This window comes from Eurytemora carolleeae, unplaced genomic scaffold (genome assembly GCF_000591075.1).
Source record: "Eurytemora carolleeae unplaced genomic scaffold, Eaff_2.0 scaffold428, whole genome shotgun sequence".
Classification (NCBI taxonomy): domain Eukaryota; kingdom Metazoa; phylum Arthropoda; class Copepoda; order Calanoida; family Temoridae; genus Eurytemora; species Eurytemora carolleeae.
This window is the reverse complement of record NW_019396394.1, coordinates 202,679-230,405: the sequence shown is the minus strand read 5'-3', so window position 1 is coordinate 230,405 and position 27,727 is coordinate 202,679. Positions and strand designations below refer to the sequence as shown.

Below are 27,727 nucleotides of genomic sequence, written 5' to 3'. Positions count from 1 at the left end.
TTTACAGGAAATGAGTTGGTTCAACGAAACCTGCAGAGTCACAATTCTCCGGATTTTAGACTTTTTTTGCCACTTTCTATAGTTTTGCGTTTAACCAACCATTTTAAATCTATTGAAATTTATTTATAAAAAACAAAAAAAAGAATTATGCATCCTCATCCTCATCCTCATCCTCATCCTCATCCTCATCCTCATCCTCATCCTCATCCTCATCCTCATTTATCTAACTAATTTCAGCGTATACGCTCTACCTCTCGAAAAATACACGGCGAGCGCTGACTCAGTCTGAACTGAACCGTAGGACTGAGCACTCTTCGTGAGATGGAAGTTTAATAGTGTTGTGTGTAGTGTATATATATATAGTGATAATACTTCCTTGTTGAATATGGTTTAAGCTTCGGTTACAGTTGCTCCAGGCTCCTGAATTCTAGGCCCAGGTATATTCTTAGAAAGGTCAAGAAAAATGTTTTCGATTACGACATATCAGTAGTATTTGAGTGAACTAGTTTGTAGATTGTTAAAACACTGTAAACTGTGCTATAACAGTCATGCTAGAATAAGTAAATACTAAAGATCAAATATTCACGATTAGAAAAAATTCTATTTTTTTTTCGTAATTTATGATTGTCTATCGAACTTCAAAATTACGAAGATTTTGTTCAGAGTAAGATCAGACTGTTAGAAATACCTCACACGCGTGTGTAATCCATAACTTTTGGTTATATAGTTAGTATGTGTATTTTGAACAAACCGTAAAGATGTCTTGAATCTATGTTTTACAGTTTCAAAAATATACCACTGAAGTTTTTTTTACAAGTATGGAATCAAGAATTCTCAATCAATCAATTTAAAATTAATCTAAAGGTTAAAACGCTTTTTTTGCAAAAATCAGTAATTTTTGAATAATTTCTCATGTGTGTTAGATTCAAGTATCTTTACTTCTAAAGCTATTTCTAAATTTGTCATTTATTTGATTTTTCTCGTATTTTAGAAGATCTCTCCATTAATTTGCTTTTAGCAGTCTTTCAACCTTTCCTCTTTCTATCAAATTCAAGTAGATATAGTATATTCGAGTAGATATAGTATATTTAAACATAAATCATAAAGTATAATAGCTCTAATCTACCTTTTCGTCTCATATTATATAGATAAATATATATTTAAATTATCATTGATTTCGCTCAAGTTTTCTAATATTTGAAAAAATGGCACTCTAATTTTATTTACATTCGGAAAATTTTTTTTTTATACAAACAAGAGTTCTTAATAATATCTTACTAAATAATATTTTATTTGTTTGGTAAATCACTGTATAGTGTATAATATACCACCAGTGTATTGTTCAGAGAAATTCCTGAGCTCGAAACTTCAGAGTACGTAATAAAACCCAGTTTCGGAAACCCGGGTTATATAAATGGGGTCAGCCAGTTTTGTAGATACCAATATTTGTGTTAAGAAACACTTTTTCATGTGGTTTCTTTCTATTTCATTTGTTTTCTGATTTCTTAATATAAAAATCTACGCAAAAGGAAACACTTGAGTTTCGTTCAACGATACTCTCTTAAATTCCCGGCTCTTAGTAAAGCCTGAAAATTCAGGGCTAGATTTTCATCATTAGTGTACAAACACTTAGCAACCAAGGCCTGGGGTTTCTTATCATTATTTTAATCCAAAAAAGGTTTAAAGAAAATAATAAAAACTCTGGTGGTTTGATTAAATCTGGAATGGGGGGGGGGTGCACGTAAGACTTACTCATCCCATGTATAATTGCAGTAATATTTCATCTCTTTTTAATAATCTGTCATATAAATGGGTTTCAAAATTCAGGCTAATTGCGTTTTAACCAATACCTATCTGCAGGGGGGAAAGGGAAATAATTAGCTTATTTTTTATTGTCTATCTTTATTTGTTTTGCAAAGGCTTCTACTTCTATTTTGTGACTGTATTTATTAGCAGTTTAATTATGTAGTTTATAGTCGCGTGATGCACAAAAGAGTAAACTTTTTTTTAGTTTAAAATTAACAACTTATGAGTTCTAATCAATTCCTTTATTTCAGAGAGTAAAAATATAAAAAAATAATCGAGTCTTTGTCACAAATTCAAATTTGTTAACCCCTATATCTTTGCAACCTGAACTTAAACTTAGATTATTTGATCTGACAGAATTCACATTTTGAAATATATAAGGTCTACGAAGTTGGATTTTTTAGCTAAAGGGATTGTAAAATCAGATCGAGTTAATTGCAAAGACTCAATTCTATTCTGGAACAATTTCAAAATGTATCTAAGAAATTAAGAAATAGTATTTTTATTATCATTATTGTAATCGTTAAAATATTTGGTTTAAATCATTACAAATTATAATGTTATGGTTTCTGATTTTATAAAGGTTTTCGAATATTATCATTCATCTAAAAACAGAAATTCAATTCTCGATTTTTAAACATATTTCTGAAAGACGGCCATTAATAAATAAAATCTTTTAAAAAGAAAGATTGCAAATTTCAACAAAGCACAAATTTGTATGTGCAAATATTCTTAGATATGGTTCGGATCAAACAAAACAGTTGATATTTATGGAGCGCGGGGTCATGTACTAAATTCAAAAAAGTGCAAACCAATTTTTTGCAATAATTGCACGCAAATCCAACCGTTTGGGTTGTATTTAGTAAAGCTTTGCCACTAAACAAATATTTCTTTTCATAAAGGGACTCTTGGTGAAATTGTGAGGTCTCCTCTTAAAGAACGGGACCCTTGAAACTTTAGCTAATAAAGAGGAAGATATTATCGTCTTTCTAGTTTAAAAACTGTAACATTTTGTTAAATTCTCAAATGCTTTTCAAGCGAGAAATGTGCAAGTCACTTTAAGAATAACAACAAATACATATATATCTAATTTTGATGATGATTAAAATAATGAAATCCTATTAATTTATGCTAAAAAAGCAAGATTTTAGAAGCTTGATTTCAAGATACAGTATTGATGGAAAAACGCAGACATGTAAAGTTCTTGTTAGTTGAGCGTGGCTGCAATGAATGGTACAAAGGGCACCACTATCAAATTTTTGGTAGATTTTTAGTTTTCATCTCACGAGTTACGATCTCTCCAATATGAATTCACATGATCTCAATTTTGCATAAAATAAGCTGATCAAATGGAAAATATTATTGATTCTAATATTCAAATCTATTTGAAACAAAGAATGGATTTAGCGTATAACGAATCTAAACACTGACCTGCACAAACTCTAATGTTGAAGAAAGGAATTGAGTCTTTTACACAAACTTCTCCTTCCTATATATTGTCAACTCAATGTCGCCGATCTTTGATACTATTTCAAACTATGAGTTCTATTAGATCGAATAATACAAGTTTGAAATATATAGTTTCTAAGATATAGGAATCAGACAATTTAATTTCTTTTTTACCTTATCCTTTGATGTGTCAAACTATGAATTCTGCTAGAAAATTAGTAAACATTTGAAAAATTAAAGGTTGCAAAGATAAAGGAAAAAGAAAATTAGATTTTGTAGCAAGTGCTTAGTAAGAGCATACATATACTTTTTATTCTGTGTTTTTTAAAACGCATCTTTTAGTTTTTAATTTTCTTGGAAGCTCTAGCCGCGCAGACTCAGAGCCGTTAGATAATACCAATTTCTACGTTAGGCATAACACAAAGTGTAAACAAACTTAATATATCGATCTTATTGTTAAAGGGAAAATCCGAAAAATTTAGATACTAAAATAAAATCATAAGGGGGCGCTGCTCTAAGGTTTAAACCCAATCTACAAGTACCCCCCCCGGCAGCCCTGTTAGAATAAGAATCTCTGTAACTATTTCTAATCTGAGATTAGAAGATTTTCAATGATTTAATCTTATATTCATCTTGCACTGCTCTGCTGGGTACTCAGGCTCAGCAAAGAGTTTAAGTTTCTTATTTCATCAGATTTAATCCAATCAGTGTACGGTTAGATAAACAAACATGTTGTCTCCTAGAGTCCTCATTATTCTTAAAACTAAATCTAAACATATTAATATTCTTATTTCATCAGATTTAATCCAATCAGTGTACGGTTAGATAAACAAACATGTTGTCTCCTAGAGTCCTCATTATTCTTAAAACTAAATCTAAACATATTAATATTCTTATTTCATCAGATTTAATCCAATCAGTGTACGGTTAGATAAACAAACATGTTGTCTCCTAGAGTCCTCATTATTCTTAAAACTAAATCTAAACATATTAATATTCTTATTTCATCAGATTTAATCCAATCAGTGTACGGTTAGATAAACAAACATGTTGTCTCCTAGAGTCCTCATTATTCTTAAAACTAAATCTAAACATATTAATATTCTTATTTCATCAGATTTAATCCAATCAGTGTACGGTTAGATAAACAAACATGTTGTCTCCTAGAGTCCTCATTATTCTTAAAACTAAATCTAAACATATTAATATTCTTATTTCATCAGATTTAATCCAATCAGTGTACGGTTAGATAAACAAACATGTTGTCTCCTAGAGTCCTCATTATTATTAAAACTAAATCTAAACATATTAATATTCTTATTTTGTTTCTGTCCAAAAATTTTCGATGGTTTATTTCACAAATTTTAAAGAAATAACGATTTAAAACGAATTGAAAAGAAAGGTTAATTGAGTCTTGGCCACAATCTCAAATTTTCTTATCCTTAAATCATTGGAACCTTATGTTGTAAACCTGTTGTATTTTAATGTTTGATTACTTGATTTAATGTGTTTTATACTTTGAAATATATAAGGTTGGGTTGCAAAGATATAAGGATAAAACAAATCAAGGTTTGATAAGAAACAAAAAACAAATATTTATTTGCATTTAAAATCATTATTTAAAACTTAAATGTTGATCAGTAACCAAGGATATGATTAAATGAAAAATACCTTTAGCCAGACAATAAATGTTAATCAGTAAACAAGTATATTATTAAATTAAACATACCTTTAGCCAAGGTACTAATGCAAGGAAAGTTAATTGCGGTCGCGTATACTCTGCGTACATTTTGAAATCAGTTCTCTCTGGGCGGAATTTGTAAACAAGAATAGATGCATCAAAGTTCGTTCAGTATCCGAGGACTGAGGAGGATAAAAACATTAAATTTTGATAATTTTGAAAATTCATATAATAGTTTCCTAAAACCAGAATATTTCTTAGATTCTTTTTGTGAAAATGGATTCCATGTCAGGCTTCGACATCCGCCTTGTGTTTACTTTTCCGCCCATTGACAGAACACTGCAGTACACAAAATGCGTACACCTCTGAAATCACTTTCCTTGCATTAGTACCACGCCTTTAGCCAGACACTAAATGAAAGTAAACTTTAAACAATAGAAATTAATATATTCTGTAGACATTTTTTGACTTAAACGCTAGAATGAAGAGGTATCGTAAAACCAGTTTTAGTCAAGTTAATTACACGCGGATATCCTAATACTAGATCTACATGCTCCAATATGCACATACTCACGAAAGGAGAAGGATGGGCACTGAACAGACGTAAAGGGGGGGTGTCGTAAAAATGAAAATGTTGATATCTTGAAATATGGAGGATCATATTATCCTAAAAATGTTAATTTAGATTAAATTCGCATTTTTACAATACTATATTTTGTTTAGAAAATTGGTTTCATGTATATTGCAAAACTGTTCCTTATTAAACCTGGTTATTTATTGATTTTAGTTTTTAAAAAAAATTTCTAATGCACACAAAGACAAAATTAAAATCTTTTTGACTTGAAGATTATACAACAGGTTTATAAAGGTCATACATTAAGTGGACATTGGGCACACATGCAATAAAAGAGTCTACCTATCCTCACGTCAAACTGAAGTAAAATAAAGGAGTCTACCTATTTTCACGTCAAACTGAAGATAAAGGAGTCTACCTATTTTCACGTCAAACTGGAGTAAAATAAAGGAGTCCTCACGTCAAACTGAAGTAAAATAAAGGAGTCTACCTATTTTCACGTCAAACTGAAGGAAAATAAAGGAGTCTACCTATTTTCACGTCAAACTGGAGTAAAATAAAGGAGTCTACATATTTTCACGTCAAACTGAAGTAAAATAAAAGAATCTACCTATTTTCACGTCAAACTGAAGTAAAATAAAAGAATCTACCTATTCTCACGTCAAACTGAAGTAAAATAAAAGAGTCTACCTATTCTCACGTCAAACTGAGGCACGAAAAGCTGAAATCTTATATTTTTTATCCTATCTTCTCTAATTTACGAACTGTTGATATGAACAAAAAAATTTTGAATTTAAAACGTTTAACCGAATACATTTGCTTTATTAACACTTGTATTTACACTAGAGCAGCAAATACAACGAAGTCATAATGTTGTAACAATAATTTCAGTTAAAGGAGTTGAGTTTTTGCCACCCACTCTGATTTTCTAATCTCTATATCTTTGTAACCCAATGCCGTAGACCTTAGATATTTCAAACTATTAATACTTATAGATAAAATAATCTAAGTTTGAAATATCAAAGGTTTGCACCATAAGGGTGAAAAGATATTGGAATCAGAAGATTTTAGTTTGTGGCAAAAACTCAATTCCTTTGACCTTCTCCTCGTTTAAAATTTACAACGTATGATAAAAGAATGCTATTTAGATATTTTTTTTAAATATTTCGAATTTAAGCATCTTTTTCTTGGTTAAGTCAACAGCATAATTGAAATCTGTTATTTTATCGTTTGTTTTATCATCGATACCACGTGGCAATTGTTTTTATGATAGAACCCTTATATTATATTTTTAAATTAAATGAATGCATTGAAGAGAATATCAAGTGACCCTCGTTGATCTATTTTCATAGATAAAAACAATAACTTCCTGTTTCTTTATCAGGCAAAGTTAGATTGGTACTGTTGTGAATTGTGCATGTCACTTTACAGAAGGAGGTTCAATTGAAACAACTTGAACAGTCTCTTTAATTGTAAAAATGGCGATGTCTGTGCACTGATCTAACGCGTCTTTACAAACCTGTCTAGAAATCCAGAACAGGTTTCAAACGTGGGATAAAAATATTCTTAAAGAAACTCTTCTCAATCTTTAATTGTAAAGTTAGTAAGTAAGTAAGTTAGTAAAACTCTGATTTTCTATTCCCTACATCTTCGTAATCAAACTACATGTGGACCTTAGATATTTTAAGATATAAATTCTGTTAGACAAAAAAAATTCAAGCTTGAAATATTACCGTTTTATACCATTTTTCTTTCTTTTAACTAAATAGTTAAATTAAATATGTTAAATATTGCATTGAGGAAAATTATCTAGTTTCGAAAATCGTGAAGAGACCCTTACAAAAAATATCTCTTTAATTCCATGTGTTGCGCATCCACTATCAAAACCTAAAAAAACCAGTTTTCTAATCTCAAATCAAACATCAACAATCAAATAAATCTGAAAGTACAAAAAATAATAAAACCGGAGTTGAAAATAGGGACGGGCATTGTTTATTTTTTGCGTTAAAGTTTTGTTTACTTTAAAAATGGGACAATGAATTTTACATCTCAATATGCTCGATAGGTTAATTTACTTTTATTCCAATGTGAACAATTTTCACATCCGAGCTATGTATCTAAATCTACAAAGTGAGTCAAAGAAAACTGTGATTTGTGGCGCCTGGTGCAAAATTGTACCTTTTTTATGCTTCTCTCCTGTATGGTGTTTTTTCAATATTTTTGAAAATTAGTATTTTTTGGTATTTCTATGGCCCAAAAAAAAATTCGCGAACCTTTTTTCTCTCAAAATCAAAAAGAAAGACAAAAATTTGTGTGAATAAATTGTTTCTATCGAAATCTAAAATTTTAAAAAGATTGAATCACAGAATCTCACAATTTTCAGTTCTGGTTTAATTTTTACGGAAAATTTTTTTTTTAATGGTTCTTAAGGTTTCAACTGAACGGCGTATATTTAATACTTTAGAATATGCTAAGAAGAAAGGAACTGTAGAATTTAAATAACTTTTTCCTAAAAAATAGACCAGAACTAAAAATTGCGAATTTTTTTATTACAATCTTACGAACTTTTTGTAATTTTGATTTAATCTTTAAAAAATTTTAGACTTCGATTGAAATAATTTATCTACACGAGAGCTGCACAAAAAAGACGTACAATTTTGCACCAGGCGCCGCAAATCACACTTTTTTTTTACTCACCCTGTATCTATAACAAGGCTTATAAGGCGATTCGCATCCCATCTCCTTATGACCAATTTCAGCTTCTAATTGATGCTTTGTAAGTCGCCATTTTTTTCATTCTCAAATTTTCGAGGATGTTAGTTTCCTCAAATTTTGATTGAGAACTCAGAAGAATCACAGAACCGTTCTTAGCCGGGTTTAGGTTTAGTGGGTGGCCATTTTATTTCCAAGCAAAGCCGGGTTTCCAAGTATGTTTTTTTTTTTTACACCGACAAGACTTAAGGTCAAAACTAGAAATAGCAATTAGTTGTTAACATAAAATATATTATGTTGGGGCGAAAAGGAATTAAGTCATTGCCACAAACTTTGATTTTTTAATCACTTTTTCTCTACAACTCAATGTTGTAGAGTGTCGAAGTTGTATTTTTTATTGTTAAAAACCAAGATGATCCAGCGATGCAGTTTAAATTAATCAATGGTATGTTCACACCAAAAACGCCTTTTATTACCGTTTGAATCTTTTGAAGTGTGAAATTATTGGACTAGGAGGAAATATATTATATATTACATACGTGATAGTTTTGATGCTGATATCGTTCTGTTCTGTTGGGATACAAAACATATTTTTATACTAATTTAAACTTGAAAAGTTAGGAAAACGCCCAAATTATCGTATACTATAATAAACTCCATTAAATCGAGTCAATTTTAAAACCTTATTTATATAGTTTTCAATTGATTTCAGCAATAAATGGGAGGGGTGTTTTTTTAATGATCCAAATGTGACGTTTAGCCTGTAAATATACATAACTGTGTTTAAGTATGTTTAAGATAATCTAAAAATACCGTGTAATCCGGTAAACACTGTAAACACTTTGTCATCTACTAACTTTCTCCCATATGTCGGAACACGCGCCATTTTGAGCTGACATCTTAAATTCGAAGATTATTTCCCAACAGCTGTTTATTTTATCTTGAAAATAACTGATATTTTATTAAACTGTATCAATTCTAACGGAACAAATAAAATTTACAGTTTCAATTTAATTCAGTCTAAGTGCTTAACAAGGTAACATATTGCACTACAATGTAGTTTCAATGCGTTGCAAGGCAACACATTGCTCTGCAATTTAGTTTCACAATTCATTGCATTGCAACATATTCCTCTGCAATATATTTTCAATGCGTTTCAATGCAACATATTCCTCTGCAATTAAGTTTCGATGCGTTATGCACTTATTGCACTGCAATGTAGTTTCAATGCGTTGCACGGCAACATATTGCACTGCAATGTAGTTTCAATGCGTTGCAAGGCAACATATTGCTCTGCAATAAAGTTTCTCAATTCATTGCAATGCAATACATTTCTCTGCAATGTATTTTCAATGCAACATATTGCTCTGCAATGTAGTTTCTCAATGCATTGTAATGCAACATATTTCACTGCAATGAATTTTTTAATGCATCATATTGCTCTGCAATGTAATTTCAATGCGTTTCAATGCAACATATCGCTCTGCAATGTAGTTTCGATCCGTTGCAATGCAACATATTACTATGCAACGTAGATTAAATGCGTTGCAGTTCAACATATTGTTCTGCAGTACATAGTTTCAATACATTGCAATGAAACAAATTGTTATGCAATTTAGTTTAAATGCGTTGCAATTCAACATATTGCTCTGCAGTGCATAGTTTCAATGCATTGTATTTGTAGGGCAACGTATTCCACTGCTATGTAGTTTTAATGCGTGCCTTGCAATCCAACATATTGCTCTGCAATGTAGTTTAAATGCACTGCAATGCATTATATTGCTCCATTATGTAATTTCAATACGTTGCAATGCAACATATTTCCTTGCAATGTAGTCTAAATGTGTTGCAATGCAACATGTTGCTATGCAATGTAGTTTAAATGCGTTGCAATGCAAAATATTGTTCTGCAGTGCATAGTTTCAATGCATTGTAGGGCAACGTATTCCACTGCTCTGTAGTTTTAATGCGCGCCTTGAAATCCAACATATTGCTCTGCAATGTAGTTTAAATGCATTGCAATGGAACATACTACTCTGTAATGTTATTTCAATGGATTGAAATGCAACATATTGCTCTGAAATGTAGTTTAATTGCGTTGTAATGCAAGATTTTGCCCTTAAATGCGTTGTAATGCAATATAATGCTCTGCAATGTAATTTCAATGCCTTGCAATGCAATTTAACGTATTATACTGCAATACAGTTTGTAGAACAGAGCTCTGAACTGTACAGGATGCTTGATGCAAGACAAGGAAAAGAAAGTCTGAATTTATTCAACCTTTTTAAGATTATTTGCTTGGATAAAATATCATTAATCTTAACCCACATCCGAGTTCTAGACATCTTCCGTGCTAGGCTTAACATCCTACTAAATAAAGCTGGTATTCATGTTTGTACGTCACACCGTTGTGTGTACTCCCGGCCTTTGCACCATTATTACTGCTACAAATATATCAGTATTTAGTGCTATATTGAGTCAGAATAAGTGCGTCTTCTTTTGCAACATTTTGTGTCCCCCCTTTTAAGTGAATTATTAGTTCTTCCATCAGTTAATTACTGATAATAGCTTCCTCATTTACAACAATGCAGGGAATACTTCATAAACTTAGAGTTAAAACTATCATCATAATCCTGTTTCTCCATGCTGTAGAACAGAAGATGAGTCTTTTTCACAATATTTTCTAATCCCTTTATCAATACAAGATAATGTTTTAAACCTTAGATATTTTAAGCTTACATTTTTGTATCTAAAATGATTCAAATATTGAAATATCTAGGGTCGAGAACATTGGGTTGCAAAGATATAGGGATACAAAATCAAAGTTAATATCGAAAACTCAATTTCTTTGTTTGAACTCAGATTTTCAATACGCTGCATTTACAAATGTTTATCTTATTATTATTGTTATTATCCCATTAGTGACAAGACCATTAACTACTAGTGAAGTTGTTTTAGAAGGATCTTGTAATAACAAAACTTGATTGTGCTCATGAAAAAACAGTATTCAATTAAATTTAAAATTTTTTTTGGACATGGTTACCTGTAAAACATGAAAATCTAAAAAACTTTGGTAATTCATAATTATCTGATTATCTTCAAAACTTTCCTTTTCATGTTTTAGTTATTTAGATCCTTGAAAGAAGTTTAAAAAAATGTCTTTAAATTTTTGACAAAAATTGACAATTTTATAGATTCAAGACTAAATTACATGGTGCTCTTTTGGTTTTCTTCCGAATTCGAAATTTTGTTTTCTGGGGTTTTTTTAAATTGAAAATGAAAAAAAAAAACAATTTTAAAGTTACGTCAATTATAAAGTATGTTTTGAAAACAGGGAATCCTAAGGAAAGCGCAAGAAAAGACAGGACAAAATTTAGTTTAGGAATAAAGGCTTTAAAAATAAAACCTCACCCGGTCAAAATTGAATTGGCCATCTCGTAACTAATGGGATAACCCATTATTATAAACTATTATATTGTTATTATTATTATTATTATTATTATCATTGTCATTTTAAATGTTATGATAAACGTATTTTATAAACATTAGTGTTTCATCAGTAGTGTCTAAGAATAAAATATTGGTGAAAAAGAAAATTTTTTAAGAGCCGGAATTCAGAAAAATTTACAGAATTTAATCAAATAAGCAATTGAGCAAATCATCATAATAATAGTTTTGTCTCTAAATCTTTTCCTCAAAAAACGACGCTATTTTTCACTTTAAGAGTGCCGTTGCAAATCAGACATTGCCATCTTTGCATGAAATGTCACTTGGCATTTTTCTTACAGTCACTAAAATTAATCGCTGCTAATTAATAAACATGATGGTTTGAATAAATACACAATGAAAATCTTTAATTGTCAATTTTGTGTCCATTCAAAGATTTAGTTTTATTAAACTTACATTTGACATTTTGACATTTCAAGTATACTTTGTTTCCGCCGAACCGGTTCCTGGGCCTAATCATCCCATTATCACCACTCCCACTCAAATCTTCAAACTGAAAGGAGTTGAGTTTTTTCCACAAACTCTGATTTTCTAATCTCTATATCTTTGTAACCCAATGTCGTAGACCTTAGATATTTCAAACTATTAATACTTATATATAAAATAATCTAAGTTTGAAAATATGAAAGGTTTGCACCATAAGATTGCAAAGATATTGGAATCAGAAGATTTTAGTTTGTGGCAAATACTCAATTCCTTTATGCATTTCGTTTTCAATTTAAAAATCTTTTTCTTCTTAAAAAATAAGGTTTTTTTTTGTTTCTTTCAGCAAGCGACTATCGTACGGTTTACTACTGAGTGTACTGCTTTTTCACAGAAATTTTCACATAATGAAAGATATTTACAATTATTTCTGTTAGCTACATAGTATACTAGCTGAAGTGCTGCAGCGGCACGTGGTATTTAAATAAACTTTTTTGAAAACAAATCATTTCTGAAAAAAATAATTTATTTTTTAGCCTATGTTGCCCCGGGGTTTTTATTGGTTTCCTCGACAAATATCAGCCAATATAATAGTATTTATAACTTTTTTCAGTTCAAAAATACATTTTAGATGTTTAAATATATATTTTCTAGGACAAAATGTTTCATTGGTCTGCTCAATCATCAGTTGGAATAAATATATTTTAAATACATACAAAAATATATATGAGAGCTTTATTATATAGAAACTATAATTATGTTATAGAAACCCTAGCAGTATTCACACGTTTGACTATTTTTTTTACATTTTTGTCATATTCGTGTTATTAAGTTAAACTTTAATCTATTGAATTCAAAATGTTCTTGGAATTATATATTTAAAGAATGAATTCATATAATTTTGTACACTTCTACTGAGCGTCCATTATTATTATTATTGTTATATTTATGAACAACCTGTATCCCATCTGCTATGATATCAATATCATGATCAATTTTATAACTGCAATATAAAAAGTTATAAAAGAGTTCACACTAAGCATTAGTCGTCAGAATTAGACCACTATTTGTTCTAAAAACAAATACTTTGCAAAAAAATATTTATGGATCAACACTGGGCCAAACTGATATTTATATTGTTTTTGATGACTTTTAAGAATTTAAGAATTAATATTAAGAAAATTAGACAGAACTTAACAACCAAATGAAAAACATAGAGCTCGTTGGTCTTGGTTCAGGTAAAGATATTGATTTCAAATTCGGTGATGGTGATGGACCAAACCTCTGTAGAGTAAAAAAGTAGATGTTAGTTCCACATTTATTGAAAATGTATTTCGGTCTGGGTTGACCCTCGTCAGTTCTTAAGATTGTTTCTGTCACAAAGGTTAAAAACATCTTTGCTCTTGGTTCAGGTAAAGATGTTGATTTGAACGTCTTTGCTCTTGGTTCAGGTAAATATATTGATTTCAACATCTTTGCTCTTGGTTCAGGTTAATATATTGATTTCAACAACTTTGCTCTTGGTTCAGGTAAAGATGTTGATTTGAACATCTTTGCTCTTGGTTCAGGTAAATATATTGATTTCAACATCTTTGCTCTTGGTTCAGGTAAATATATTGATTTCAATTGAATAAATGTGTTTAAAGGGAACGTTGACAAAATTATGATTATAATTTTCCTTTAAGCTTTTTAAACTTTTAATTTGGGTTTTTAAGTTTTTAAGATAAACGGGATCTGTTGTGAAACTCGCATCTAACTGTCTATTGGAAGACACTTTAAATTATACCGACAGTCCCTTGAAAAATGTTGCTTTGTTTGGTTTGATTATTCCACCTGACATCCTCTGCATTTGTTGCACATATTCAAAACGATGAAACTTAAATTTAACAAAATTACACAGGCTGTTAGCAGCTTTACAGTTAGTATCATAAGATATAGAATATAGATATTTTTCGAAACTGCACGGCATAAAAAGACAGAAGGATATAGTCAATAATGTATGCGACATTACTGGTACGACTGAGTGACCTCGTGGCTCTTTGATTTTACGGACATTTATATGAGGAACGCAAATTAATCCGGCAATAACTATAGAAGCTCAAACATTTTATTTCTTCTCAGTAGCTCTTCAACTTTCCATAAGTGGAGTTGTGATTGAAAACAAAGATTTTAATATGAAGTTCAATTTACTTTAGGTTGACCTGCCAGAGCTGAAAATTTAGAATGAGTTATCCTTAATCCCGATTACTCAATCTGAGTTTCAAATGGACACACGTTTAATTTTCTTTTTAAAACGTTCTTTCTTGGATATAGTTGAGAAAAAAAATAAAAACCGGCTTTTTAATTTAAAGAGTCCCTCCCGTCCCTGTATATAATCTTAAATGGCGCGAAAAATTTCAAATTTATCGGCTTCATATACGCGACTCTGATTGGTTGAATTTTATACACTTTTCAGGATACAAGTAAAAGATTAGGTTAGTCTCGATATTAAGAAAAAGAGAGGTTCAAGCATTAATCTCAATATCTACCATTCTAAAGTTTTCAGCTCAGATTGAATTAATTTTTAAAAACTTTATTTTTCATAAAAATTGTGATTTCTTTGTATCAAGGTTCAGCACTATCCTAATGCTGGATACATAAACTGGTTTTAGGATATTTTTTACCTTGTAAAATATCTATGCTCAAATCTGTACATACCTGTAGACCTGGGGCATATAGGTTTGATTTGATCCGTCTGCATAGGGAGGATTTATAAGTGGAGTGCCTGTCATGTAGTATTAGTTATACAGTGCTGTATTCAGTGTATAGATCTTAAATGACGATTTTACTAAAGGGTGTAACAAAATATAATCTCATTTTACAATATTTTAAATCCTCCCTGAATATTTGTATGGATATAAATGATTGAACGAATTTGAGTTGCATTCAGAATACTGGGATAGGCCTCCCTCATATTCTATCCATAAAATTGCAAGAATTAAAATGTCAAGCTTGAGTAATCCTCGGGAAACTGACATTTAGTCCAATACCAACATTTTCCTGAAGCTCCGCATTAGTAGACCTACCATCATTTCAATGTCAATTTATGATAGTAAATCATTCATGTGTTAAATCAGCTGGAATACAAGTAAAATAGAATTAAGGATACAGGGATATGTTTGTTTATATTGTGTTGTGAAAACAAGATTAGCTCAGGATCCAGTTTTTTTAATAAAAATATTGTAGTATGAAGTTCTAAGGCAGAACAAGAGTGACAACTTTTTTCGTTGTGTTCAGTGGAAATGCGCGAATGCTTTATCGAAAAATTCGCAAAGCCGGATGTTATTGAACTGAATCGTCCCCAGGAACAGTTAAAGAGACTGTAAGCATGATTTCAAGTGACCCTCTATACAAAATTACCAATGCCCGATTCACATCGGTTCCCTAATACCCTAAAACGAAGATATTGTCGTTTTTATAGATTTACAAATGTTTAATTCTGATAATTTCTGTATGTTTCCCTGCTGTAGGAACTCACATTGTAGAGAACTCATAATTAAGAATATTCATTTTTTAAAATAAGAAACATTGATATCTAATTTATACTTGATCAGAATTTTTTACGGGTACTGTTGTAAATTGGACATTTTTATCTTTGCAATTAAGTCATAAAATGCTACTTTTACTGTACCTTGATATCACGCTGTTGGGAATCATGGGTCTGTTGATCAAAAGGGGTAAAATTATTAACTCCATAACTAAACATAATCAGTTGATTTGTGTATTTGTTGTTTGTATGTAACCTTCAATACCGTATAAAAACTACATACCCCGGAGCAAGGCAATTCAAGTATATTGATTTCTTGCAGTAGAAACTGCGATTTAGAAACTAATATCTACAAAAAACTAGTCTTTAAAAGCTTATTTTTAAAGAAGTGAATAATTTTGTTAAAAATTTCTCCAGTCGGTAATTTCGCAGTGTTTGAATTGATCCTATCTACGTTAAGAAGGTTCGATTTCTCGAAAACTCACAAAAAAAAACTCTTAAAACTCTTGAAATTTTTAGGTACTCTTTTGAAATTTGATAGAATCTCATTAAACTTTGACGAAACCTTAAACAGTGTTAGGTCAAAACACTACAACAGAAAATGACCGTATCAGCAAATAACCAACTTATTGTTCTAATTTCAGACATATTTTTTTATGAATCAAGAAAAAAAGAACGTGAAATTTTTTACTATTTATATTCTCTAAAACGAAAGTGTTTCCAGTTCTACGTTGTCTATGACATGAAGGTTTGAGGCTATACATGAAGAAGACATGTAATACAAGGTAGTTTACCTGGCCTTAGCTGTAGGGTCATTAATCAATTCATTCGTATTTTTCTGACGTAATACAAATATTTTCTTAAACTACGAAACTTAATATTTTAATGCGTTATTGCACTTGATTGAAAGTAAAGACATATTAAAAACTAGTTAACTCTTTTGGATTTGTTCATCTTATTGGACTGTTTTCGAATCCTAATTTTTTGTAAATTGTTAAAGCAAAATGTTTAAAAAGACAATTGTTTATTTTGGGTTTTATATATAGATAATATATAATGATATATTTTTGATAGATAGATAGATGTGACAGATGTTGAAAATTCAATATTGATATTTAATGCAACATCTTAAAATTTGCATTTTTATGTCCTTTTAACAAAGTATTTGAAAGTTCTCTAATTAATCGATTTTGAGGGTCTGTCCTAGTGAACGATTTTTGGACCCCCCCCACCCCCCCCCCCTCCTATCAATTTTGTACATGACCATTTATTTTTCTGCAAATTTATTATTATTTATTTTTTTGTTATTTAGGGTTAGGTTAGGTTAAGACACTTTCTGGGCCGAGCGCTGCGGCTAGGATGGGCTAGGGGGCCGAGCGCTGCGGCCACGGGTTAGATTAGTTAAGACACTTTCTGGGCCAAACGCTGCGGCTAGGACAGGCTAGGGAGCCGAGCGCTGCGGCCACGGGTTAGGTTAAGTTAAGACACTTCCTGTCAGACCCATGTACAAAATTGATAGGAGGTGGGGGGGCCTGGGGGGGGGGTCCAAAAATCGTTCTCTAGGAATATACCGATTTTGAACTTTAATTGTTACAGCCAGCTATATATTTTCTTCGTCAACACTAATCTTTTTAAATTAATTTTTGATGGAAACTGAGCCAATTATCTCATTTTGAAAAAATAAACGGTTCACGTGCTGAAAAGTCATGCAATTTATTCAGTAATAAATGCGGAAACGCCCTTGAATTGTTCAGAATTTTATGAAAAAAAGTTCTTCAGAATTTTTTTTCTTGCTTTCTGAAATTTTTAAAGTTTTTCTAGTTCCATGGCAATATGAATGAATGCCATATACATATAATATATGATGTATACATTTAAATTATATGTGATATACATAATTTATCTACTTGCATATATATATATATATACATAGTTGTTCAAAGAATTGTAACTACTGAAGATCGTCATGATGGCGTGAAACATTATGTTTAGTAAAATAATTCTTTTTTAATAAAAAATGTGAAGTTAAAAACTGAAATATTTTAATTCCAAGAATTCTTTGAATATTTTACGATTCTTCAGATTTGTCAAGGTTACAAAAACAAATATAATCTCGATATTCTTGATAATTTATTTCATTATTGTATTATTTCAAAATATAAAAGTACTTTAAATAAAACCTATCAAAAATATAACAATATATTTTAGACATTTACTTTATAATATTCGAAATAAAATTTAATTGCATATGATATTCAATCAAAACAATAATTGCGGGATATTCGATTATGAAAGAATTAAGTTATTGACAGTTTTTAAACATATTTTTATCTATTTAACTTAATTTGTTTCTATTAATTAACATATACGCGGATATATACGCGGATGTTTGGCGTGGTCCTGTATATATGCTTAGGTTGGCGTGGTCCTGTATATATGCTTAGGTTGGCGTGGTCCTGGATATGTGCTTAGTTTGGCGTGGTCCTGGATATATTTTTAGTTTTGCATGGTCCTGGATATGTGCTTAGTTTGGCATGGTCCTGGATATATGCTTAGTTTGGCGTGGATCTGGATATATGCTTAGTTTGGAGTAGTCCTGGATATATGCTTAGTTTAAAGTAGTCCTGGATATATGCTTAGTTTGGCTTGGACCTGGATATATGCTTAGTTTAGGGTGGACCTGGATATATGCTTAGCTTGAAGTAGTCCTGGATATATGCTTAGCTTGGCGTGGTCCTGGATATATGCTTAGTTTGGCGTGGTCCTGGATATATGCTTAGTTTGGCGTGGTCCTGGATATATGCTTAGTTTGGCGTGGTCCTGTATATATGCATAGAATAACCATCTGTTCAGTCAGAACCAATGTATTCTGTGTTCTCCAGGCCCTACCCAGATAGATTTTCAGTCATCACTAGTGTTTACTGTTTACAGTTCACGATTTTCATTACGTCAGTAAATTTATCTTTCATAAGTTGTTTTTTCAAGCCCATTGCACACTGAACACAGCACACAATTTCCAATGCCATCGTAGATCAGTTAATTTAGATTTTATTGCTAAAAGGAAAAAGATTTATTAAGCTCAAATGTTAAAAAAATTAGAATGTGTAAAAAATATCAGATCCAAAAAGTTAAAAAATTAAAAAAGTATATTATAAGATTAAAAAGTATATTATAAGATTAAAAAGTATATTATAAGATTAAAAAGTATATTATAAGATTAAAAAGTATATTATAAGATTAAAAAGCAATAAGATCAGGAAAGCAATCTGGAAGGTGGATCATAATGTAAGAGATGAAAGAAGTAAAAAAAAATTAAAAATCTAATCAAAGAACTTATTTTTAAATTCTAAACTGGAAAATGAACAAGCCTTTCTTATTTTCTTAAACTTTAGACACTTAGTTTTAATTATATATTTTTTTGGAACCTTTGTATTGAGTTAGGTTCCGCTCCTTAACTAAATGCAATAGGGTGTTTGTAACTTTTGTGCTTTGTCTTACAGCACATCTGGGTAAAATATTTTCTCAAGTTGTTGTAATAAAACCATAAAATTATAAGAAAAACAATTGCTGCAAGACCAATTCAACGTTAGAATTATACGATTGAAGTCTTAACAGTCGATTTTTAAAGTCCATTTGCGACGCCGGGAACTTCAGGGTCTTGAATTTTCATTTTCTCCCTGTTACGCACAGAGAATTGATATTCTATCATATTTGTTGAATACAAAGGTTTTTACGAGGTTGGCAACAACCAAACCAAGCCTAGAAACCCAGCTGAGAGCAGATAAAAGGGGAGAGACTAATCTTAAAAGTATATTTCTTTATTTAAAACAATAATTAAGATACATCTTGTCTATAAATGAATAATATTTCAAAACGTTTTCATCCGTTATCATGAAGTTTTTTTTTTTAATTTAGATTTTTTAAACTGATTTTTAACTTTTGGTAAACTCACGCAAAAAGGGTCAAAGTTTGTTTCAACAAACAAAGAATATTTAATTCAACACTATATGCAGAGCGTACTATTTACTATCAGGATGTAACTTTTAACGCCAAATGCATTTTTTAACAAAATAAACTTTTTAAAAAATGAATACAATTTTTTTAGAGTTTGCTTGTATGTCCCAATATTCAATCCTTTAAAAAATATATTACAACATTTTAATATTTTCAGAAGTGTGCAGTTGTGCACGATGTGGCGCCTCTGTATCCTTGTACTGTTCTGCACAGAGCAGTACACTTCCCACCCCGTCACAGAACATATATCACATAAAGAGGTGACTGAACATTTTGCTAAAACAAAACCCGGTGAAATAGTTCGAATTCCTGCATCTGTCTTCACTAATATTCAGGCCGACGAAGAGTTTGATTTTGATGTAACAGTGACCCCTTCTGTTGCGCGTTTACAACTTTCAGCTGATCAACAGCTGAACAAATCCTCTAATCTAGAAAGCAAATCCGCAACCAGTGTACCCGTGATCAGAGCAAATCGTGATGATAATGGAACTTCAAGCGTTCTTGTCAATACAGACTTGGCACAGGAAGATGATTTGTCGGAGCAATTAGAAAATCAAAGTGATTTATATGATAAACTCTTTCATGCATTCGACGGAGGGATCGTTAGTTACTTTGAGAACACGACCAACAATCCACTAGAAAACCTCAAGGAAAGTTTTATTATTAATTGGATGTTTTTTAAAAGATGAATCAGAGGGATATACACCAGTAAAAACTAGTTTTTAAAGAGAATGGTTGCGAAATTTGAAAAGTGGAAATAGTACACAAACTTTTAACTTATGTTTTATGGTAAATTCATCAAAGAAGAAAGCTGGCCCACACTCATCTTCACTCATAGATAATTTTGGGTAAACATAATTGTATCCTTGAATACACACAAAACACCCAAACATTTTTTTACATATTTATTTTTTTTAAATTTAGATTTTTACGAATTCTTTTTAATTAGATGATATCAGCTGCAAGTATTTGACATTTCTGCTTTTCAAAATCTCCATTTTCTTGTTGTTCGGTCATTTTGAAAAAGAAAATTATTTCTTTTGGTGCTGCTAGTTTTTTTTGCATATTTCAGAACCACCCTCAAGACTGGCCCGGTTTTGGTGTTTCTGAACAGCTGTAAATTTCATATTAAAATGTTTTTTAAATTTAAACACAAAAGATCGATATATCCTGTAAAAAAATCAATTATTTTTTTGCTAGCATCCCCAGATTTTTAGATTTGCCACCTTCTAGTATCGACATGATATCATGCAAGAGTCTGATGTATGAAAAATAATATTATTTTGATGGAAAATCATTTTGAACTTTAAGAGCAAACATTCTATAATTGTGTTCATTAAAAAATCATAAAAATTGTAATGGTGTGTGAATTTTTAATTATGGGAATAATATCTTTATAAAAGAAGATTGTAAAATGTTTAACGCGATGTTTATCATTTTTTTCAATTCATTTAAATTCTAAAACTACCTTTTTCTAACTGTATTTATTCAAATAAAAGCCAATGACATGTTTAAAAATGCTTGATACCGCTCTGTAAAATAAAGATAATGTTAAAAAATCCTTGAAAAGGTGCGGATTCAAGATCATGCATTTAAATCATGTTCTACCCAATTAACTTCATTAAATGACTCAGTATTAAAGTTGACAAGGGACTTAGGAGGGTTTTTTGAATTCTAAATGAGACCAAGGGGACTGGGGAGTGCCATAACAAGAATGAAAATACGTGACTCTTAGAAAAGCTAATTATTCACAAAATACAATTCTCACGGCATCTTTAAATATGTTTACAAGCTTGGGAACACAGTGTTGTCTGGAGTTTTCCCTGTTTAATCCAGGCCACCCAACTTTGATCTTGCAAACCAAACTAATACTATTCCCGTGTTTCTACCGAGTTTTACAATCAATCGGAGTTTTTATCAGACATTTAAATAAGCAGACGAATAGACTGACAGACAACGATTGAATACTGATCGAATTTGACAAATTTTGATTTTAAAAGTTTAGGGTTTGGATACTTAAGGGTCGACTTTATACTATGTTTATGGAAACATTTAAAATTAAACAATTAAAAATAAATAAACTTTGATCCAGGATTTTTCAACGTGGAAACCAGTAGAGCAGCAGGTAATCAAATACTATACAGTATACAGGGACAGAGTTTCCTATAAAGATGAGACTTTAATGACTACCTGAAACCCTGTAATTATGACGAAGTTGTTTTTATCCTTATCCCTAAATAAAGCTGTAAATGGTCTAATAAACGATATGACAAAGAGATAATTTTTCACAGCTATGGAATAATGCTTATTGTAAAATTTTCTACGATTCGTTTCTTAAAATCGTTATCCGTTATTTAATAATCTAAAAAAAAAACTAATTCTGAAAAGGTATCCACCCCCAAAGTAGGAGTTTTGAACGGCGAATTTTCGCTCAAACTCACGATTTACAGATCTTTAAAAAGTTTAATATGTCTCAGATGAATCCGAAAGAAGTTTTCCACGACAATGCATAAAAAAAGTTATCACTGAAAAAAAACTATTGTAGAAACATCACGTTTTTTATGACATTTTAAAAGTGACTTTTCTTTTCAAAATGTACATGCCCGATTCACCCTGGTACCCTTGACACCCTGGTACCCTTGACACCCTGGTACCCTTGACACCCTGGTACCCTTGACACCCTGGTACCCTTGACACCCTGGTACCCTTGACACCCTGTTACCCTTGACACCCTGGTACCCTTGACACCCTGGTACCCTTTACACCCTGGTACCCTTGACACCATGGTACCCTTTACACCCTGGTACCCTTGACACCCTGGTACCCTTGACACCCTGGTACCCTTGACACCCTGGTACCCTTTACACAATGAGAAAGATATCGTTGTTTTCTCTCTTTGAAAAAGGAAGGTTTCCTAAAATTTGGTCAACAGTTCCTTTAAGACAAGAAAACTGTCTATAGCCGGGGGCAAATATCTAGCTAAATTTAATTCAGCAAATGTCTAATCATGAAATGATATTTAAAGATCCCCTGATTACATCACCATTGCAATCCAAAATAGAAAATATACAATTACAATTCATTTTCATTCAAGACAAATCTCGTATTTAAAGGGACTGTCATTGTAATTTAAGGTGTTGCTCCTTTCACCTTTAGACAATAATTAGAAACATCAAGTATATCTCATTTATTCTAGATCAGTCAAAGCTTGGGTACTATTGTGATTTCGACATGCCACATTTATATTAAGGGTTACTTTAAATTTAAATCTATAATCCTTTTAACTTAAAAATAAAGTGATGTCCAACCAAAATCCATATTTTTTGTAAGAAAGGTTGTTTTGAGCTGCATGCATACTTATATTTTTGGTCCTACAATGTCATATTTTCCATCCCCATTTCTTGATTATATGTATTGTATATCAGTAAATATATCAGTCTATTGAAGAATATATCTATTCATCTAAACGTCCTGTTTTGATTTCTTATATTATTTGTATAGAAATGTATCATACTTCCCAGATCCTAAATACGGCCCTGATACTTCTTGTATTTTCAACAGGGGCGTTTTCCATTTATACTCTACAATTTAGTAGCTTATTATGTACGTCGTCAGAATATCTTAAATCCAACGTTTAATTTCAAGTTTACATACTTACAGGGTATCATAGTAAACATTGCAGTTCAGGTTATATTTGAAATTATTTGCGGCATTCGATTACGTTAACCTTATTTTACAAGTAAAAGTCTTAAAACAATGTTAAAATGATATGAGGAATTGCGTTTAGATTTATATATATATTTTTTAAAATAACTTGCTTAAAGGGATTGTATAGGAAAAATTAAAGGGGTATAGTATCGTTTACACATGTCTCTGACCTCTGTCTGAGTCTCGTGACAAGTACACTGCTCTGCCATTGGTGGAAGTTCTGGTGACTAATATGAACTGTACACTACGTTATAGTAATATTATCAATTATATCTATTAAAAATGCAAAACAAAAATTAAAAAACTGGAACAGGAGCAAATCTGAGATTCTCATGCTTCTGTGGGATATAGTCATTTTCAGATTGGTTGCGTATTTGTTGAATATGATCTGTTTAATACTACGAACCTCATACAAAATCTCATATATATACGTTTTGGTATAATTTTGACAGAGTTTAATATCAATTTCTTTAGACAGGAACATCGGATAGATGTCTTATATGTATATTTCAATGCCTGAGATTCTCAGGTTTCATCCTGTACCCCCTTTCATTTTTCCTTAACAATCCCTATAAAGAAGCATACTGTTAAAGTTAATTGACGCATAAGTACAGCAAATTATTTCCAAGTTTAAAACGATCTTCGAGGCGTCTCTTAACAGTTATGAACTGGACACCTTGTGTTAAAAAGGAAACATACACATATTTCAAACATGACATTTTTACATGGGTATCTAAGGGAAACGATTATAAACACGACTTTACTTGAATTTAGTGATGTTAATAAACATCGCTTGTGTCGAAAATGCGGTTATAAAAAAGCATTCAGGACTAGGATTAAACTCTTTATTAATCCGCAGTCTAGACTGTTTATTTTTTGCGTTTCCCATAATTTTAAGTTTTTTATGGCAAATTAATTACAACTTACAAACATATAATTAAATTTTTGAATTGTTAAAATTGTATCTTAATTTTTCTTGTTATCCAGGATGTTGATTACTACGGTGAACTAGAGAACAGTGTGCAGGGAAATGAGTTTAATCTTTACGATCAACTGGGTAAATTATTCCTATTCTTATTTTTTCAAATTTTAATGAGATGCATGAATTTAGGCTTTATTCCACCATTTGCCTAATTAGAAAAGAGATGAAATTTCACTTCCGTAATTATTCCGTTGTATTTCGCTTTACAGGGTGATTCATATTCCTTAAATCAAAAAGTGTCGCTAACAATTCACAACAGAATTGGGACCAAAGAATGCGCGTATAATTCTTTCTTGTTTTTATGAATTTACTCTCTTTGGAAACTTTCTCTTAATGCCAAATGCCTTAAAAAGGAAATAGTTCAAACATTTTTAGAAAATTTCTTTTTTAGTTCAAATTATTACTTTTCCTTTTCTTATACTAAATTACAATTTTTCAAGCCCATAACAATTTTATATTTGCGATAATTACGATAAAAACCTTAAACTCTTACTTGGAATATCGGATTAGAATAGTTCCTATTTTTATATTTTTTGCTTTTGAATTGAATATACACTTCTTTTATGCAATTGCTTTAAATGTGAATTATCAACTATATAGAGGTTTGCTTTTATGTTTTTGTTTATACTAATAGTCTCATGTAATTGTTGTATAGTGGAGATTTACCTATTTTTATTGTTGTAGCTAATTTACATATCTATTCTCTATTGGTTTCCTCTATCTACTTTTTTATTTGTGTATCCTTCATATATTTTTTATATGTATTTGTGGTTACCTGAATTTGTTTCTTTTGTATTTTTAACTGCATGAATTCGTTGTTCACTGTATATCCCATTCTTAACTATATATCTATGATTAATTTTAAGTATCCTTCTCTAAACTATCTGTATCCTTGGCTCTTTGTATCCTTGGTTCCCTGTATCTCTTCAACTATCTGTACCCTTGGTTTCCTATATCCCCTCAGCTATCTGTATCTTTGGTGCCCTCCCTTCAACTTTCTGTATCTTTGGTTCCCTATATCCCTTCAACTATCTGTATCTTTGGTTTCCTAAATCCCTTCAACTTTCTGTATCTTTGGTTCCCTATATTTTTTCAATTATCTGTATCTTTGGTTCCCTATATCCCTTCAACTTTCTGTATCTTTGGTTCCCTATATCCCTTCAACTATCTGTATCTTTGGTTCCCTATATCCCTGTAACTTTCTGTATCTTTAGTTCCCTATATCCCTTCAACTATCTGTATCTTTGGTTCCCTATATTCCTTCAACTATCTGTATCTATATTCTTTCTACATTATGTAACCTTGGTTCCCTGTATCCTCCTGACTATATGTATTCTTTTTTTCATGTACCTGATAACTATGCTTTAATTTGGTATAGTGTATCCTTTTTTAACTAATGGTATTCTTTGTATCTTGTATCCTTGGTTCCATGTATCCTCTTTTATTATTCTGTAATCCTGTATCCTGTATCCTTGTAGCCTTGTGGTTTTGTATCCTCTACTCAACTCAATTAAATTTGTTTCCATAAAATTCTTATTTCCGACATGTTTGCATATTTTTGTTCTTCTAGCTAATTAATCATACTTCAAGGATAAATACAAATACTGTCAGAAATAAGGACTACCTCGCTACTACATCCCCCCACCACACTTAAAAACATAATCCTTCCACCTACTGTTGTTAATCGTTTTAGTTAAACTTTAAGTAAAACTTGTTGTACGTTTAAACAGTACTCGGTTAAAGTTTGCTTTTTTATTTGTATCGTGGTTTGTTCTTTATGAATATTTTTTTGTTGGTATTTTCTCTCAGGGTAGAAGTTTATAGAAATTAGAAAAGACACTTTAGAAAACTTTTCCTTTTTTACATTACCATATTTTGACCTTGAGAGAAAATGTTTGCAAAATCTTAAACAAAAACAAATAAAAAACAAACCAAAAACAAATCAAAAATTTGTTCAGGATTTTTTCAGGACACCAGAGACAAACGATGGATTTTTATTAGAATTAAACACTTTTCCACAGAGAATTTTTCTAATGGTTGTTCTTATAAACCGTCGTTGTGAATCGGGCATGTAGATCTTGTATCTCTTAAATGTGGGATACCTTAAATTATGTTAACAGTCTCTTTCATATTCTGTTTGTTTAGCTGTTGAATCCGGTTCAGAAATGATTCATCATACAATTCTACCAACTCATCTTCAAACAGAGGTTTGTATTACCCCCCCCCCCCCTACCTCTCATATTATAGAAAAATTCAACCGGGATGATGAAGTCTTTTCACAAACTTGTTCTACTCCTTATATCTTTGTGCCCTGTATCCTTTGATTTTTCCAATTCTGAATTCTGCTAAATCCAAAGTTAAATTTGCAATAAAAGGTCAAGTTTGTTTTTACATTATACAAAGCAAAACATATCTATTTGAATACAAAAACAAATCAAGAAACTTTTATTAGTCTGATAAATTAGGAAAAGCACTAATCTTTCCTGAGCCTAATGATATTTTAGCTTAAATTATAAATAAAAATCAATAATTAATTAAGAACAGGAATTTCTCAAGTTTTAAAATTTTTAATGTAAGAAAACCAGGAATGGGTCATGTTCGCAATCATGCGAACACAAATTGAAAACCCTTGTCAAATATCCTTGAATAATATTTTTACAATATTTTTATTGATTTATAGTTACATTGATTTTTTGCTAAGGCGAGCATAGCAGTAGAGGAATCTAACGATGAATTGAGTCCAGTAGAGGAATCTATCCAGGAAGGGAGCTCGAAGAAGGAGTCTACGGAAACCCCCCTGGGAGAGAGAGAAGAAAAGGATATTGGAGATATATATTTAGTAAAGATGTCCACTGCTAGCTCTCAGTCTGAGGTGGAGACAAGGATAAGGATTAGTCCTACCGAACCTACTTCAGGTAAAGTGATTGTTCATGATTTTAAAAGATGATTTAACACTTATCCTGATTTTTTCTTCATGTTTTTAAATTACAATTATTAGAATATTTTTATAATTTTATAATTTTATCTTTTAAAGTTAATGAAGAACCAGAGGCGAAACCTAATCCATCAGAGAACGAAGGACATGATTCTACTAAAGAAGAAGACCCAGTTCAGAAGCCTTTTGCTGAACCTAGAAATGGGGATATAGAAGCAATTGCTCAGACTGGTTTAGGATTTACTGAAGCGTCTGAGGAGGTTTATACTCCGGGTACTCTCTCAATAGTAGAGATACATCCCACCAGTACTCCAGGTTAGGTATACGCCGGGTACTCTCTCAATAGTGGAGATACATCCCACCAGTACTCCAGGTTAGATATACGCCGGGTACTCTCTCAATAGTGGAGA

General features: G+C 31.1%; 1 protein-coding gene across 3 annotated transcripts in view; it reads left to right on the top strand.

Annotated features, from left to right (window-relative positions):
* Positions 1-275: 275 nt before the first annotated feature.
* LOC111702361 (uncharacterized) overlaps positions 276-27,727 on the top strand; it is a 42,258-nt gene continuing 14,806 nt past the window's right edge. For all 3 annotated transcript variants that reach the window (XR_002765393.1, XM_023474018.1, XM_023474019.1), the window contains exons 1-7: positions 276-437; positions 19,850-20,342; positions 21,785-21,817; positions 24,388-24,457; positions 26,528-26,589; positions 27,084-27,297; positions 27,417-27,632. Coding sequence is in view for 2 of the 3 variants with exons in the window: in XM_023474018.1 (XP_023329786.1) it covers positions 19,869-20,342; positions 21,785-21,817; positions 24,388-24,457; positions 26,528-26,589; positions 27,084-27,297; positions 27,417-27,632 (1,069 nt within the window). In the remaining variant the exon portion in view is untranslated. The remainder of the gene's footprint in view (positions 438-19,849; positions 20,343-21,784; positions 21,818-24,387; positions 24,458-26,527; positions 26,590-27,083; positions 27,298-27,416; positions 27,633-27,727) is intronic.